This window comes from Canis lupus, chromosome 4 (genome assembly GCF_011100685.1).
Source record: "Canis lupus familiaris isolate Mischka breed German Shepherd chromosome 4, alternate assembly UU_Cfam_GSD_1.0, whole genome shotgun sequence".
Taxonomy (NCBI): Eukaryota; Metazoa; Chordata; class Mammalia; order Carnivora; family Canidae; genus Canis; species Canis lupus.
The window spans coordinates 39,459,342-39,476,382 of NC_049225.1; the positions used below are offsets into that span (position 1 = coordinate 39,459,342).

At 39.4% G+C, this 17,041-nt stretch overlaps 1 protein-coding gene across 2 annotated transcripts; it reads right to left on the reverse strand.

Moving 5' to 3' along the window:
- Window positions 1-543: 543 nt before the first annotated feature.
- On the reverse strand, window positions 544-15,778 carry C4H5orf47 (chromosome 4 C5orf47 homolog). 2 transcript variants are annotated; one of them, XM_038534724.1, is made up of 5 exons: window positions 15,496-15,778; window positions 6,490-6,575; window positions 5,063-5,162; window positions 3,553-3,591; window positions 544-947 (listed from the first exon to the last, which is right to left on the reverse strand). In XM_038534724.1, the coding sequence occupies exons 1-4, from the start codon at window positions 15,776-15,778 to the stop codon at window positions 3,572-3,574; spliced, it is 489 nt and encodes a 162-aa protein (XP_038390652.1). In that variant the 3' UTR covers window positions 544-947; window positions 3,553-3,571. The 2 variants fall into 2 exon arrangements, with proteins under 2 accessions (XP_038390652.1, XP_038390651.1); XM_038534723.1 differs by lacking the exon at window positions 3,553-3,591.
- Window positions 15,779-17,041: the final 1,263 nt, after the last annotated feature.

The following is a 17,041-nucleotide window of genomic DNA, read 5'->3' on the forward strand; positions in this document are numbered from 1 at the left end:
TTGATTTTTATGGTAAAGAATTCAGGATGCATGTGGGGTTTTTCTGTTTGATTTTGTTTTACTTGCCTTTATCATGGGCAAACTTCTTTTTGTCTTTTTCTCCTAAGTTTTCAGTTCTACCTAGGCTTATGATACAATTTAGGGAGAGAGACTGCATCAACAAAAAGCAGAAAAAAATGGTCTTGGCAATAGTTGAGTAGAAAACAATGAGACTTCACTGAGAAATATTTATAAATTCTTTTCAGAGTTCTAAGTTTCTCATTCACTGATGAAAACATAATATAATATTATTGAGGGGTCTGGAAAGGAGAAGAATGTTTCCTCTGATCTTTGCCCCTAAATTTTCCTAAAATATTCCATGTTACAATTTAGAATTTGCACAAATTTTCTAATTTTCCTTAGGACGAAAAGATGGCTTAACTAACCATTAGTTTTAACACTCAAAATAGCTATCACTATGTAAATTGTAGACTTTTGTCATAAAGCAATTGAGAAATTTAGAAAAAAAGAAGGAAGCCAAAAACAATTTAAATGGAATCCAAGTTTAATTTAAAGCATTTACATCTAAAAGAAGGATAAAGTGATGGTTGCAGATGCATTAATAAAAGGGAAAAATGGCAATTGTACATGCCTACAATTATATTACTATTTCAATTTAAATTTTATGAATAAGAGGAACTTAAAAGAATATGGGATATTAATTCACACTTGAAGAACACTTGCATAACACTCATGTGCACATGATAACAATATTTAACAAAAATCTGTATTAACTTGCAAAGAAATACTATTAATTTATAATAAAGGTAGTTTTTCTATTCAACTATGAAAGTCCCAATTCCAACAAAACACACCAAAATTAACATATAATTATAATTCAATTTAAAGTTCCACCTTTAAACTCTTCACAATCTTCTTTGGTAAACAGATCCAAAGAGAGGTTAATCCTAAATAAAAGATGACAAAATTGAATCTTGTTAAGATAAAATGTCATGGTCAATAGTCATCGAAATAACTTAACATTTCTAGGATTGCAAAGCAACAGTTAGCCATTCCCTGTATTTACTTTTTGGTAACTTTTACTTTCTCTAGTCACCATAAAAAGCTTCTAACAGATTCAATGTGTAAGTCATATTTTTCTTCTCCATTCTAGCTCCCGCAAATAATCTTGATGACTTCAACAGCTCCATCTATAGAAACTGGTCGTAAAAACACTCTATCATAGGCCTTTATCTCCAGGCCACTTCATGCCACTCATAAGCAGGGTTATTGCTTTGGATAATGTCATCACTTGGCATTTCTGCTTTAGTTCTAGGTGTTGAAACTTTTGAATTGTTCCTAGCTAACATATTTCTATACTCCTATTTTTTGTACCCCTATATTCTCACTGAACAAGGCCACTGCAACCCTTTGAACTGCCAAGCTTCTAATCTCCTGCTTCACTTGTACCCCTCTTTGCCCCCTCATTACTTCTGATTAAGCTCCTAGAATCCCTCTTTGAACTGAGAATTCCTCTTCATCCTAGACATCATCAACACTGCGTTCTCAGTCCTGTCCTCCCACTCCATCCTCATATCGAGGTTTTCATGCGCACCTACTATCACAACTACTTATGACTTCCACGTAGCATAGACTGCACACTAGCTCAAATAAGATACTTCCAAATACCCTGAATACCTCACTACAGCTAAAATTCAACATGACAAAATAAAACTCAGTAGCTTCATAAAACCAGTTCTTCTCTTGACTTCCTTCTTTCTTATCTACTCATTCTCAGAACTTGGGATCATCTTTCTTATCCCCTAGCAAATCTTTTGTCTCCGCTCCACCCACTCTGCTACTCCCATTTACTCCCATTTCACTTGGATCCTTTTAGAATCTCTAGATTTTACTTCCTGTCTTGCCCTCCATTCCAAATATTTGCACAAAATAACATCAGATTCTTTCCAAAATGCAAATCTGATCAATCCACTGCTTTAAAATATTCTATACTGATGATGTACAAGGTATTTGCATATTCTTTTATTATGTTTCCATAAAATACTTAGTAATTACAAAAGGAAAAATAAGCTTCCTGAATTTGATCATTGTTGTATGGTTATATAGAGATATCTTTGTTCTTAGGACATACACAGTAAAGTATTAAGGGGTAATGTTTATATGCTATATACAATTATATCCTACATATATATATATATGTATGTATGTATATATTTAGAGAGAGAGTGCTTGAGGGGAGGAGCAGAGGGAGAGGGAGAGAGAGAATCTCAAACAGACTCCACATTGAGCATGCAGCCAGACATGGGGCTTGATCTCATGACCCTGAGACCATGACCAGAGCCAAAATTAAAAGTCAGATGCTTAACTAACTGAGCTACCCAGGCACCCCTTAAAGGGTAACACTTTATATACATGCACATATACACATAGAGAAAAAGAGAAGGCATCTGAGAATGAAAAAGTAAATGTAACAAGATGTTAAAAATCAGTGAAACTAGGTAAAGGTTATACTGGAGTTCTTTGTATTACCCTTGTAACTTTTCTGTACATTTGGATAATTTAGAATAAAGGGTTAATAAGATGTTTCATGTTTCTTTATTGCCTACTTAATGGAGTACAAATATTACTCACGTGAGACCCTTTGAAAGAGTCTCAGTATTTTAGACTTTTCTTTACAATGACTATCGTAAACAAGGTTTGATCAAACTACACATTCCTGAACATCTTCTTGGACTCCATGAACTTGCTCATGTCCATGTCTAAAGTATACTCCCCTCCCCCACATTCCCATGTACAAAAGTCTGATTTCTCTTTCCTAACACCCATCTTACTTTTCTAGTACTTTTCAAACACCACCAAACTGGATATAATCTCTCCCTAGAAATTTAATGAACTCACATGATTAGCAAACCAAGGCACAACTGAAATGAAAGGAGGAAAGATGATACACTCGATTTAAAACATGTAATATTATCAAGTAACTACAGAATTGCCTAAAGGAATTCAGAGGTCAAAGGTAGAAGAGAGATTTAATGGTCCTACACAAAGAAAGAGTAATTGAAGCTATAAAAGTGGGTTGGTATACCTCAGAATAAATATGTAAAGAGAGAACAGAACCAATAACACTTGTTATTAAGTGGTAACAAAAGGAACAAATAAAAAATACACAGAAAATGCTGTCAGAAAGGCAGAAAGAGAACCGTGTCATAACCTCCAGGACACTAAGAAAGAAGAAAAATTGAAAGCAGTAGTAAGATAATATTAAATGTGACAAGTTCAAAGAGAAAAGGGAAGTAAGAGACATTATTAACAAACAAACAAAAATTCCCACAAAAACAAAAACCATGGACCATGGAAAGAGTAGTTTCAATAGCATTGTGAATATGGGGCCCAAATGAAGTTTATTAAATTTCAACAAATATTTATTCAGTGCTTACTATTTGCCAAACACTGGGTTTAAGGAAGGAAACAGGCTGGAATCAGCAATGGGTATTCTAAAGGTTGGAGACAGTAAGATGTAAAAGGGATGGAAATAAAGCCTATGATTCTTACCAGCAGATGATAAGAAGATTCATCTTTTGTAATTTGAGTCTAGGAACAACATAAAATATATGGGAAATTCAAGTTGGCCTCTAGCACTGGTTTTCCCATTAATAAATACATATTACAAAATAAGAGTTATAATACATTTCTAAAACATTATTAGTTTTTGTAATCTGGTTTAAAACTATCTATAATATAAAATAATGAATTACCTGGATATTTGTTTGTAACAGGCTGTTTCTGGAAAACACAGATTATTATTTTAAATTGCCAAACAAACCTTATAAGTTTACTTGGCATTTAATCGAAGGCCTCTTGCTGGGGCACAAGAGAACTGACAAGTTCAAGGTTGTGGCCAGAGCAAATTAGATGTAATCTGTTCATTAAAGTAACTGGATCTGGATTAACTCAGAACAATGCCCAGGGTCTTTGCACATTGCTCTGCCTCAAACAATCCCTTTCACCTAAAAAAACCACGAACCACTTTCTTCCTCCTAATCCCTTCTGCCTCATTCTCCTTAACTGAATAAATAAAATAGAGTATCACTAATCTGAACATTGGTTTATACGTCATTATTGCAAACAATTTATGCTATTATTAATGCAATATTACATGAACAGTGATGAGTTTCCAGAGTAACAATGCTTACAAAATGGCATTCTGTTCCAATTAATTATCTTATGAAAATAGTCTTCACAAAATTAAATTCTGTAGATTTACTGTCAAAATAGAAGTTGTCATCGAGTGACTATACTATACTACTATACTATACTATACTTTACTATACTACTAAGAACCTATCGAAGTGTTTAGCATAGTAACATGTGAAGGAAAGGAAATAACTGTTATGATTTATCAATTCGTGTGGCATTATTAGTTATATAAATTTTATCCAACTTCATTGTTTGAGAATCCAAAAGTTCCAATTACTTTAATAAGTATACTAGATTACATCTAATTTTGCTCTGCCCAAAATATCAATTCAATACTGTTGCAGCTTTAGAACATAGTTTAATTTATGAGTTGTTTTCTAGGAATGAATTCATGACTTCAAGGCCATAATTCAAGGGCAGTTTTGTTAAATGTATTAAATTAGACTGCAGCATCCATGGAAGGAAGTAACTGTATGAAATGACACAGAATGTATAAATTTTATTGCAGTCAAAATGTTTTTCTTTGTCAATATGTATGAGTTTTGTAATTTGTATTAAAAGCTGGCATTAAAATTCAAGCTTAACAGACAAGTGTGTTCCTTTTGCTCAGTAAATGCTAGTCAACATTTACCTTCTGTGCTCCTCCACTCACACTTAGGCCTGTGGTCTAGTCTATAACTCAATGGTTTAAGATGTTTTGTATGTTTAATTATGATGAACAGTGATAATATGGTAGCCGCATTTCTATAGCTCTGTACACTGAATGTGACAATTAGGAAAACTACTAGACTAATATGACCCTAGGGTGACTAAATTGTCGGGGAAGGCAGGCTTCTTTAATACAATCAAAATAGTGTCAACTTACTTTCACAAGATAATTGTTGGTATTTCAGTCTGAGTCTATATTTTTCATTTTCTTCAAGCATTCTAGAAATGACTTTGTACACTTTATTCCATACTGAAACCTTAAAAATATAAGCACAGTGTATATTTGACCGAGGCAACTGGCAGTGACTCAACCACGTTGCATGTCAATTGATATCACTATAAAGCAATATTAGCACTTAGAGACCAAAAAATTAAATGTAACTGTTTTCCCATGGTCAGTGATCTCTTCTGCAAACTTCCTAGCATTTCCTCTTTGTAGTTTAGATTACTGTCCTGGATGAAAACAAGGTCTATAAAGTCTTACCTAAATTGTTCTAATACATTCAATTTTGTTTTCAACAGTTGTAAAAATAGTGAATTTCTATTCCACTGGGAAATTATGAGATTTTTAAATGTATTTTATTCTAGTTAAGAATTAAACATTTCTCCTAGGACATACCAAAGCAAAATTACCAGATAGCATGAATACACTAGAACAGAAAGAATGAGAACTATGGAAACAAACAGATGTAGGCTCAGATCCTGGCTTTGCCACTTAACAGTTGCTTGACATTGGGCAAATGTTTTATATCTCATCTAGTAATAATTTCATACATTGGATTATTAGAATTAAGGAAAAATATATGCAAAGCACATACCCCAGTAACTACAAGTAAACATTGGCTATTACTCTGTTCTCCTCACAAAAAAGGAATTCATTCTCGGGAGAAATAATTCTTAGTATAGTGGGAAGATCAGATGCATATTCAAAATACATTTAGAGTTACTTTGAATGCTATTTTGTACTATACAGGGGTTACACCTCATAAATACTCAAAGCTCAGAAATAATACCATTTTATGTGTCATTATCAACTAACAATTTCTTTAAACCAAAGTGTAAGATATATGGTGGAAAACAAAGATGCATAGAGCTAGTGATCTTGTGTATTTAAAACACTCAAGTTACCATGACACTTAGATAACCAGTCCAGCAGTAAAGATTCATCCTTGTTAGCTTTCCTTCTACAAACTAAATGTTCATCCCTTGTCTTTAAAAGAGCAATATGGCACCAATATAGATACATTATTCTTTTCTGTGAAATCCATGATTTTCTCTTTATATTATACTATCAAAGTTATATATTCTATGAAACATATATTTTCATGCTTTGAAAAATCTCCCATTACATTTTGATTGAAATGTGTTTATATCTTCAAACACTGGAAGGGACTGTTCTCTACAGTTAATAAATATTTCCAAACCCAGTTCCATTTCTGCTAAATTAATTCTATTTTCTCATTTCAGTAAATTAAATTTTCAAAAGATGGAACTATTTTTACTGTTGAGTATCTTTACACATTTTTATTTAGAGAGGTTAATCTAAAATTCAAATATTGTTCATTCTCCTTTATAATAATATACCTTTTTCTTCTTCTTCATTATTTTGGAAGCTTCATTCAATGGGATGGGGAAATCAAACTTTTTAGCTAAATTCTTCTGGGTTAAACCTAATTTTAAAAAGAGAGAGAGAGTGAAAAGGTAAAAAGTTTAGCACATATTTTAAAGGATGCACCATCCTGAGAATAGAGAGAATTATAAATGTCTCTTGAGTCGTCTGGGGATTTTTACACTTGTTGGTATATTTCTGAACACTATATATTATCAGTTTACCAATTAGCTAAGACTATGCTGGGGAAAAAAAAAAAACAAAACAAGAAAACTAGAGACAAACTACCTTGGAAATGCCTAGGAAGTCTCTTTTCTTTATTGATTTGAAAGATGAGTCCCCAAAAAGTCAGCAACATCTAACAAATACAGAAGCCACATCTTTCTTCTCTGTTCAACTCCAGACACACATTATGCTTTCAACTCTCCCAAATACCTATGGTTTCTCAAATGCCTTGCTCCTATCCTTCCCAGCCTTTGCACATGCTGTTCTATATGGCTAAAACATTTCCCAGCCTTTGCACATGCTGTTCCATATGGATAAAACACTCTTCCCAGCCTTTGCACATGCTGTTCCATATGGATAACACACACACACACATACACACACACACACACACACACACACATATATCCTTGGCAGGCAAATTTCTACCTGCTCTTCAAGACTCAACTTACACCTTCACCTCCTCTCTATAGTCTCCCACACAGCACTAGCTCCAGAAACACTTGGGTAATGGTACTTAGCACACTTTTATATCACGTTTATAATGTGTTTCCTTCACTAGGCTGTGACTTCCCCAAGGGCCACAGCTATGTGTGCCTTAGTCATCTTTCCACCCACACTACCAGAGACACAGTAGGAACTAACAAGGGTTTGTTAAAGAGTGAATAAGTTTCCTCCCTCTACTCACCAAACCATGCTGCCTTCCCAAATATTAACTGTTAGAAGAAAACCCAAGGGCTTGTTCTGTCCAAGGACAAAATCATAAAACACTGAGCATGTGCCCCTCGAAAGCTTTTATATTTGCCTGTAATCTGCCCATCTGAACACTTACCCACCTAATTCCTGCCCTATCACCACCACTCTATGCCTGGCTTTCTTCCACTTATTCAATATTTAGCTTTCCAGGAACCTTCTCTGATTTCTCAAAGCATCCTATGCTCAGTTATCATGAGATTTATCATGTTGTTTACTTGAGGAGTGTGTTTTATTTGAGATCCAGTATCTAATACCATACACATTAAGTATGCAATAAGCATTCTATTTGTTAGTGAATTACAGTATGTTCTAAAACGGTATTTCCCTATTTGTGAAAAGCATATCACCAATTCTAGGAGGGGATAGAGACCTAGCACTAAAGAACCTTAACACACAGTGAGAAACTCATTTTCTTTCCCATTATTTTTCAATCTGATTACATCACAGAGAAAGTCTGAGTTTGGAACTAGTATGTCACTAAGATTTCTCTGACATTTGCTTCTCTCTATTTATGACTACAGAAAACCTTTATTAGACAAACGATTTGGCTAGAATTTAATAATATTGTTTAGCCTTTATTTGATTATTTTTAATTAATTTCTATTTGTGGCAAATGGTACAAGTTTGCCACTGAGATAATGATGTAAAGTGTTCTAAAAAGAAATTTAGTTGAGAAATTTAGTTGAGAGGAGAAAAAAGTTCATATTTAAATAAATATATTAAGTAAGTGATCGTACAGATGATATGCAGATATGATGTAGGAAAATAAGTCTGGGAATCTCTGTTCTTCATATACCCATATGTACCCTTCCCTCTAAATGCCTATGCCTTTGGAATACTATACTTGCATCATTTGCAAATGTTTTCCATTTCCAAGTCTTAGCTATTCTAAACATTATTCCTGGAGGTCAGGGTAGGAGCCATCAAGTCTACCTGTATTTACTGGGGATCTACAATATGTCAAGGAGTATAGAAGATGTGATAAAGAAAAAAGACAAAATCATTTCTTCTACTTGTTTTGCATACATCACTAAGGGAAGCTCCAGTGTGTACCAAAGACTTTGTCCCAATTTGGGATCCCTGGGTGGCGCAGCGGTTTAGCGCCTGCCTTTGGCCCAGGGCGCGATCCTGGAGACCCGGGATCGAATCCCACGTCAGGCTCCCGGTGCATGGAGCCTGCTTCTCCCTCTGCCTGTGTCTCTGCCTCTCCTTCTGCCTGTGTCTCTGCCTCTCTCTCTCTCTGTGTGACTATCATAGATAAATAAAAATTAAAAAAAAAAAAAAAAAAAAAAAAAAAAAAAAAAAAAGACTTTGTCCCAACTTATGTTTTCAATCTTTCTCTAGCCTTCTTTCTACACACTGTTTCTACACACTCAAAATATACTTCTAGTTCTTCCCTAATCACTCTCCATCATGGATCCATACCCAGGGCAATGTTTACACATTTTTCCCACCTGTAATTCCCTAGCTCAGCAACATGTGTGACTCTCATGGAGCTTCCACCACTGTGAAGCCTTTCCTAATCCTCTCATTCTCAAATTATTACCACTTCCAAAGCATTTATTTGTACTTCCACAATAGCACTCATCACCCTCCATTATATATCAATTATGAATATACCTCCTAAGTTCTGTGAGAACTGATTTATTAGTCTTGCTTTAAATGTTTGAAGAGTTTCCTAATTTGCTTGCCCCAGGATTTCTAAGTTCTACTACATCTTATAAAGAACTTACAATTTTATCTTCTAGAGTTTCTGATCCCTTCATCCCACCATTCAAAAATCTTCAGTGACTATAAACCGACTGCCTCCAAGGTATTCCACAACCTGGTCCAAAACTTACTTTTCATTCATTCAATAAATATTTAGCCATGCCCACTATATACTACTCATTGGGATAATACCTCCCTTCCCTCCAAGCCATCTCTATTCATTGTGCCAGGATTTACTGGTCATTTATTCTGTATCAAACACCGTGCCGGGCACTGCACACATTCTGTACTTCACTTAGTCTTTTTTGTTTTTTAAGATTTTATTTATTTATGAGAGACACACACAGAGAGGCAGAGATATAGGCAGAGGAAGAAGCAGGCTCCCTGTGGGGAGCCTGATATGGGACTCAATCCCAGGACTCTGGGATCACGCCCTGAGCCAAAGGCAGATGCTCAACCACTGAGCCACCCAGGCATCCCTGTCACTTAGTCTTCACAGTAACTTGTTCTGTTAGAAAATATCATCCCCATTTTACATATAAGAAAACTGAGAATCGAGTAGTTAACTAGCTTGGCCAATATTACACTACTAATAAATGACAGAGCCAAGATTATGTCTTTCTGATTTCAAAGCCAATGCTCTCAATAATCTCTACCTTCCCACTAGCACTTTCTCCATGCATATCCCTTGATTTCCTGCCTTTATGCCTCTCCTTTCCCTTAACTATCAAAGTCTTTCTAAGGTGTCTCTCTTACAGCATTTGTGTCTACTAACTTGCATTCATATTATTATTCATTTAGAAGTTCCTGGAGAGCAGAATATTTGTATGATTCATCTGTCACTAGCACATAATCTAGTGCCCAAAGTGTGGGAGATGTTCAATGATAAATAATTCACTTAGTTCCCCATAGAGAGCCAGACATAAACATCCTTTTAATATTAATATTAAATATATATCCCAAACTGAGTAAAATTTAAGCACTTCCTGCCTTGGTTTAAATATAAATCTGACTATTCCTGGCCTCACAAGCACAGCAGAGGGGCTCTGAAGCTCTTGGCTCCATCATCTGCCCATCCACCTACCATAGAAACTTCAGAGTTGGGATGCCTGGGTGGCTCAGTGGTTGACCATCTGCCTTTGGCTCAGATTGTGAACCCAGGGTCCTGGGATCCAGTCCTGAATTGGGCTCCCCATGGGAAGCCAGCTCCTCCCTCTGCCTATGTGTCTGCCTCTGTGTGTCTCTCATGAATGAATCGATGAAATCTTGAAAGAAGAAAAGAAGAAAAGAAAAGAAAAGAAAAGAAAAGAAAAGAAAAGAAAAGAAAAGAAAAGAAAAGAAAAGAAAAAACAAACGAACTTCAGGGTTGGCATCAATCCCTTCCTTCTCTGTCTTTCAGTCAGTCATTGATCCTGTGCATTGTCTCCATTGCTGCTGCCTTCGTTCACACCTTTCATCTCTGCGCTGGACTTCTGTGACTGCCCTCTAACAGGCTCTGGCCTCCAGTCTCTTCTAGCCCAACTCTGTCCTAGTTCTCCTTCCTCCAGATCTGATCATGTCACCCCTGCCACAAGGGAGCAGCAAAAATCCCCAAATTTCAAAATCAAACTTCAAGACAAACTATATTATTGTCTTTTCCTACCCCAGCAGAGAAGTCAACTAGAGGAAAGCCACCCTAGGTCTGTACAGCATAAAGTTACAAAAGCACAACACCGGTTTTATATTGGCTACCCAGTTACTTCTAACTGGCATAGGTAGGGATCTCCAGCACAAATTCATGCATCCCTTCCCTCACGCCTGGAAGCTTCTTCATCTGCTTTCAGTGTTCCTCACTTCTAATGCACTATCTTGATGATGGACTATTATTTGTCCTTTGATTCACGGCACTAAAACAATATAGGCTCCCAATTGAATCGATTGTATTTTTTCTTGGCTTCTTACCAAAGCTATAGAGCTCCTCATTACCACTACTACCACCACCATCACCATACTCTCTCCTCTTCCTAGAATAAACCTTGTATCCTATTTCTATTATTCAAAGAAGCTGGAAACTGAGGGCTAAAGTATCTTATACTACCCCTGGATTTTTTAGATCCCTGGGAGAGGAGCCAGAAAAAAAAAACCAAAACCAAAACCAAAAACCAAAAAAACCTGAGGCCATTAGAAGAGCTTGTTGTCCAAAGTAATGACCCTGGATAGGTAGCTCTGAAGGCTTCCTGCCACAGCTCATTTTCAGGAGCTTTCAATCAAGTCACACGGAGTACTATCTTATACATCTAAATTATCAAAGCAATCTGGAAGGATAACAAACAAAATGTTTACATATTCCTCAAATTGGGCTTCAGTCTTGCATGCCTCCAATTCTATCTCCTTTATATAGCATAGCCTGAGTAAATCTAACCCTACCACTTCTTTTATTTGAGAGAGAGAGAGGAGGAGGAGGAAGAGGAAGAGGAAGAGGAGGAGAAGCAGAGCAAGAGGGACAAGCAGACTGTGCAGAGCACAGAACCCAATGTGGGGCTCCATCACACAACCCTGAGATCATCACCTGAGTCAAAATAAAGAGTCAGACGATTAACTGACTGAGCCACCCAGGTGCCCCTCTCTTCTCTTTTTCAAAAACCTTCAGTTTTAGACTTCTGAGTTACTGAAGACAATGGGAAATGTAGAGCAACTGACCTCCCAAAAGTTCACCCCAAACAATTTCACATTTTGAAAATTCTATACAAAACTGCACCCTCAGCATTGCTTGAAGATAGAAAAATGAGAACTGCAAAGTAACTGTTTAAAGAAAACAAGAAAAATCATTCAATCGCAGAGCTATGGTCCCATAGGCTCCAGCCCCACCCCAAGGAGGGATTTGTGGCCAGCAGGGACGAGAAAGAAAGGGCACTAGAAAAAGTGCCTGCAGGAGAGCTTTCTGGCCAACAGAAAGATTAAATCCACCCTAAATCTGAAAATACTAAAACAAAACCCTACAGGTCAGAGCACAAACTACAGAGAAGGAATATCAATGTGCAATTTAAAGGGCCAGGGCCAGACACCACATAAAGTACTAATCATGCCATTTAATGGGCCTGACTCAGTTTAAAGGGGCAAGCATGATTTAAAGGGACAGTCTTCCAATTGCATGGCTTCCGCAGGAGAAAGAACAAAAAGGAAGAAGCATAAATTAGGTCACGAAAAAAGTATCAGTAGCATCCATAAAAGTGGAGACCTTACAAACAACACTCTGATTATAATGCAATAAAACAAAGTTTACTAACAAAAACAAAACAGAAAAGTCCTGGAAGCTTTTTTTTTTTTTTTTTTTTTTAGTCCTGGAAGCTTCTTAAAAAATCAAATCTATTAAGCAACTCTACAGTGAGAAGAATAACACAAACTGAAATTACAGAATTTTAAAAAAACATAGTGACGATGGAAACACCACATATTAGAATCTATGGGATTTAAAGTAGTGGTTAGAAGAAAATGCATTGCACTAAAGGCTTTAATCAATAAAAAGGAAGAATAAAAATAATTGAATGAAATGTCCTGCTGGAAAAAAGTATAAAAACAACATAGGAAACCAAAAGAAAGCACATGTAAGGAGATAAAGTTTCATCTTTATTATTTATCTTTATTTTTCAATGAGGAAGAAACTAGAAAAACAAGACATCTCATTAATAAATTGAAATCCTGTTTTTTTTTTTAATTGACAAAACACTTGATCAAGAAAAAGGGGGAATAGGGCAGCCCAGGTGGCTCAGCCCAGGTGGCTCAGCAGTTTAGCGCCGCTTTTGGTCCAGGGCGTGATCCTGGAGACCCGGGATCAAGTCCCACGTCAGGCTCCCTGCATGGAGCCTCCTTCTCCCTCTGCCTGTGTCTCTGCCTCTCTCTCTCTCTCTCTGTGTCTCTCTCATGAGTATATAAATAAAATCTCAAAAAAAAAAAAAAGAAAGAAAGGGGGAGTACATACACATGCAGAAAAAAATGACATTGAAACACAAGAAATTTCTTAAAATCATGAGACACTACTTTGCAGACCTCTATGCAAATAGATTTAGAAACACAGATGAAATAGAGAATTTCCTAGGAAAATATAACCAAAATTGACCCATTAGGATTAGAAAGCTTAAAAAGAGCAATTTCATATAAGATATAGAAAAAGTTGTAATGGAATTATTCCACAAAAAGCCCTAGACCCAGATGATTTCACAAAAGAAATCTACCAAACCATCAAACACCAGGTAGTCCCACTGTTATATAACTTTTTCCAGAGCATAGAAAAAGGAAAGTTTGTAAATCTTTTATGAAGTACGTACACTCTAATACCTAAACTAGATGAAGAAGTACAAAGAGAGAAAAACTATGGATCATGATTTCTCATGAATATCAATGTAAAATTCTAAACAAATTAATAGTGGAGTCCAAGCTACTTTAAGAAAATAACACATCATAGCCAAGTAGGATTTATTTCAGGAATGCAAAGTTGGTTCAATACTGGAAAATCCATTTACATTATATACCATAATAATAAATCTAACAATGTATCTCCATAGATCTGAGAAAGCCTTTGACAAAATTCAGCACCCACTTATGATAAAAACACTGAAGAAAATAAAAACTGAGGAATACTTTTTAGTATTTTAACATTTTTCTTTTTTTTTTAATTTTTATTTATTGTGATAGTCACAGAGAGAGAGAGAGAATGAGGCAGAGACACAGGCAGAGGGAGAAGCAGGACTCCATGCACTGGGAGCCTGACGTGGGATTCGATCCCGGGTCTCCAGGATCGCGCCCTGGGCCAAAGGCAGGCGCCAAACCGCTGCGCCACCCAGGGATCCCCTTTTTAGTATTTTAAATATATATGCCTTCGTTCCTAAAGCCAGTAACTTATTTAATGGGGAACACTAGAGGCATTCCCTCTACTGATCAGGAATAAGGCAAGGTTGCCCAGAATCTTCACTAGTATTCAACATAGTACTCGAGGTATTACTGCATACAGTAAGACAAAACAAATCTACTGCAGGCATAGGAATGGGTAAAAAAAAAAAAAAAGAAAGAAAGAAAGATGAAATTATCTCTCTCTCTTTGCATATAATCTTAGAGTATACCTGGACAATCAGCATCAATGATAAAACCTACTCTAAAAATAAAAGAATGCAGCCAGGTGCTAGGATTTAAAGTTCATTCAAAAACCAATAGGCTAAGTGAAAGAAGGCAATCAGGAAAGCTCATATATTGTATGATGCAATGTATATGAGATGTGCAGAATAGGCAAATCGGTGAAGAAAGAAAGTTTAGCCCTTGCTTAGCCCTGGGGTTAGGAGGAGGGGAGGGCAGTAAGAGGCGGTAGTGGGTGCCAACGGATACAGGATACAGTACGAAAAGGTACAGGTTTTCTCTTTGGGGTAAGAGATACGTTCCAAAATTGAGTGTGGTGATGGTTGCCCATCTCTATGAAAAGCACTGAGTTGTACACTTTAAATAGGTAAGCTGGACTGTGAACGTCTCCATGAACTCTTCAAAAAGCACAGGTGGAGGCAGTAAGCCCTCAGAAACGAGGGAGGACTTTTCCAGGAGATGGAAATGCTCTGGATCTTAACTGTGTCACTAAAAATATAACCTTATCACATCTCGGCATGTATATACATGAATCTTAAATCCGGTTTGTTCATTTATTTTTTTAAGATCGAGAAGTGGGGCGCCTGGGTGGCTCATGTGATTTCACCTCAGGTCATGATGTCACGGTCCTGAGGTCAAGTCCCACCCCCAGATCCCCCTCAGCACGGAGTCGGCTTGCGTGGCTCCCTCTGCTTCTCCCCCTGCTAGCTCGCTCGCTCTTTCTGAAAGAAAAGAAGGAGGGAAGGAAGGAAGATCAGGAAGCTTCCTAGACACAAGCAACAAGCACTCGGAGGGGACTGTGGAGGAGGAAACCCCTTTTACAACGGAAGGTCGGACGCCTAGGAAGTAACTCAACAAGACACGGGCAAACCCTATAGGGACGTTTCACACACAGGGCAAGCCCGAAAGCCGCGCGCGCAGACCGAACAGGGCCAGAGAAAGACCTCCGGCGCGCAGCGGGCACGGGCCTCGGCCTCAGCGCGGCGAAGACGAAGCCGCCTCGGCCCCTCGCGGTGGCAGACGCAGGGGCTCCAGCCCGTGACCTTCCGCCCCCCGCGCGCCGCCCGCCGGGCCCCAGCGCCCTCCGCCGCCGGGCGGGAAGGCCGACGGGCCGCTGACGGGAGGCCGAGGGCGGAGGCGCCCACCGCCCACACCCAGGCGCCGGCCCGCCCGCCCGGCGCCACCTGCTCGCGCCGCCGACGAGGTACCGCTCTGCGCGCTCGACGCCCGCGCCGGTGAGGAGACGGCGGGCTCCCGGGGCCGGGGGCCGGGGGCGAGCTCCGCGCCGTCCGGGGCCGCCGCCCGCGGCTCCTCGGGGCTGCACGCGGCCCGGCGCCCGGGGTTCCCGCGGCCCTGAGCCCGGCGGCCGCCCAGCCGCACGACGCCGCCGCACCGGTGCGAGCCGAAGCGCGTCACGTAGACGAAGCGCGGCAGGCCCCGCTCCTGCCCCCGGGCGGCCGCCGCCATCGCCGCCGAGTTTCCTCAGAGGCCCCGCGTAGCCCCGGGCGGGACGGCGGGAGGGCGGGGCCACTGCGGCGCGGCGGGGGGGGGGGGCGGGAGCGGGGACGGCGCGGGCAGGCGGGGGCGTGGGGGGGGGGCGGGGAGGCGCCTGGGGCACGGCCTCTGGAGAACTGTGCTGAGCCGAGGCAGGACGGTGCGGGAAGGGGGCAGGCCCCTGGGGCAGCCCCCCGCGGCTGGGTGTGCGGGGGCTCCCGTGAGCCGCGGACCCCGCAGGCTGGGGTGCGGGCCGGTGCGGTTGGGGGCCTGGGGGAGCGGGAGGACACAGCACCCCCTGCTGCCGGAGCGTTCCCGGGGCACAGGGGCACCATGGCCGGGCACGGCCGTGCTGGGCCATATGGGCCTCGGGCCGGCGTCCTTCCCGCCGCGCCGTGCGGCCCCCCGTGGTTCCGCTGCCGCCCAGCTGGACCCTTTGGGCAAGCTACTTCTCCTCTCTAAGCTTTCAGTGTCCTCGGGTGTAAATTCAGGATGACGGGGCTAAATCAAAATAAGGCGTATTAAGTACTGGCACATAGAGTTCCCGTAGGCCTCACCTTCATGTCACGTTTATTGGGTACATACCCTGTGAAGTGCATGTGGCCATAGCTTTACATCTGCGCTTTGCAAACGGTTCTCCCATAGACCATCCTTTCAAATCGCGCAGCATTTCACAGCAAAGAAACTGAGTGACTTCCCCAGAGTAACAGGCAGGACAGAGACATAGTTTCTTAAAATGAATCTTTTTAATTGAATTATAAATATGTGCAGAAAACTGTACCAATCATCAGTATACAGATCGATGAATTTTCACACACTAAATATATCCATGTAATATCCACCCAGGTTAAGAAATGGTGCAGTGCAGAAGCACCCCATGTTCTCACCCAGGCCCAATCCCTTTGCTTTCTTTGTTTCCATGTGGGGTTTTCATTCTGTTCTCAATCATTAAGAGGAGTTTTTAATATATTCTGTATATTAGGTATTTGTTACTTGTATGTATTGCAATTTTTTTTCTCATCTGTGATTCACCTTTTATTCTGTCTACGAACTCTATTGAGATGATTATGTAATTTTACTCCCTTATTGTATAAATGTGATGAATCGCATTGATCGAATTCCAGTGTTAAACCAACCCTCTAATCTGGGATAAATCCTACTTGCTTGTGATATATTATCATACTATATGATTGATATACCTCTAAATTTGATTTTTTTTTTTTTATGATAGTCACA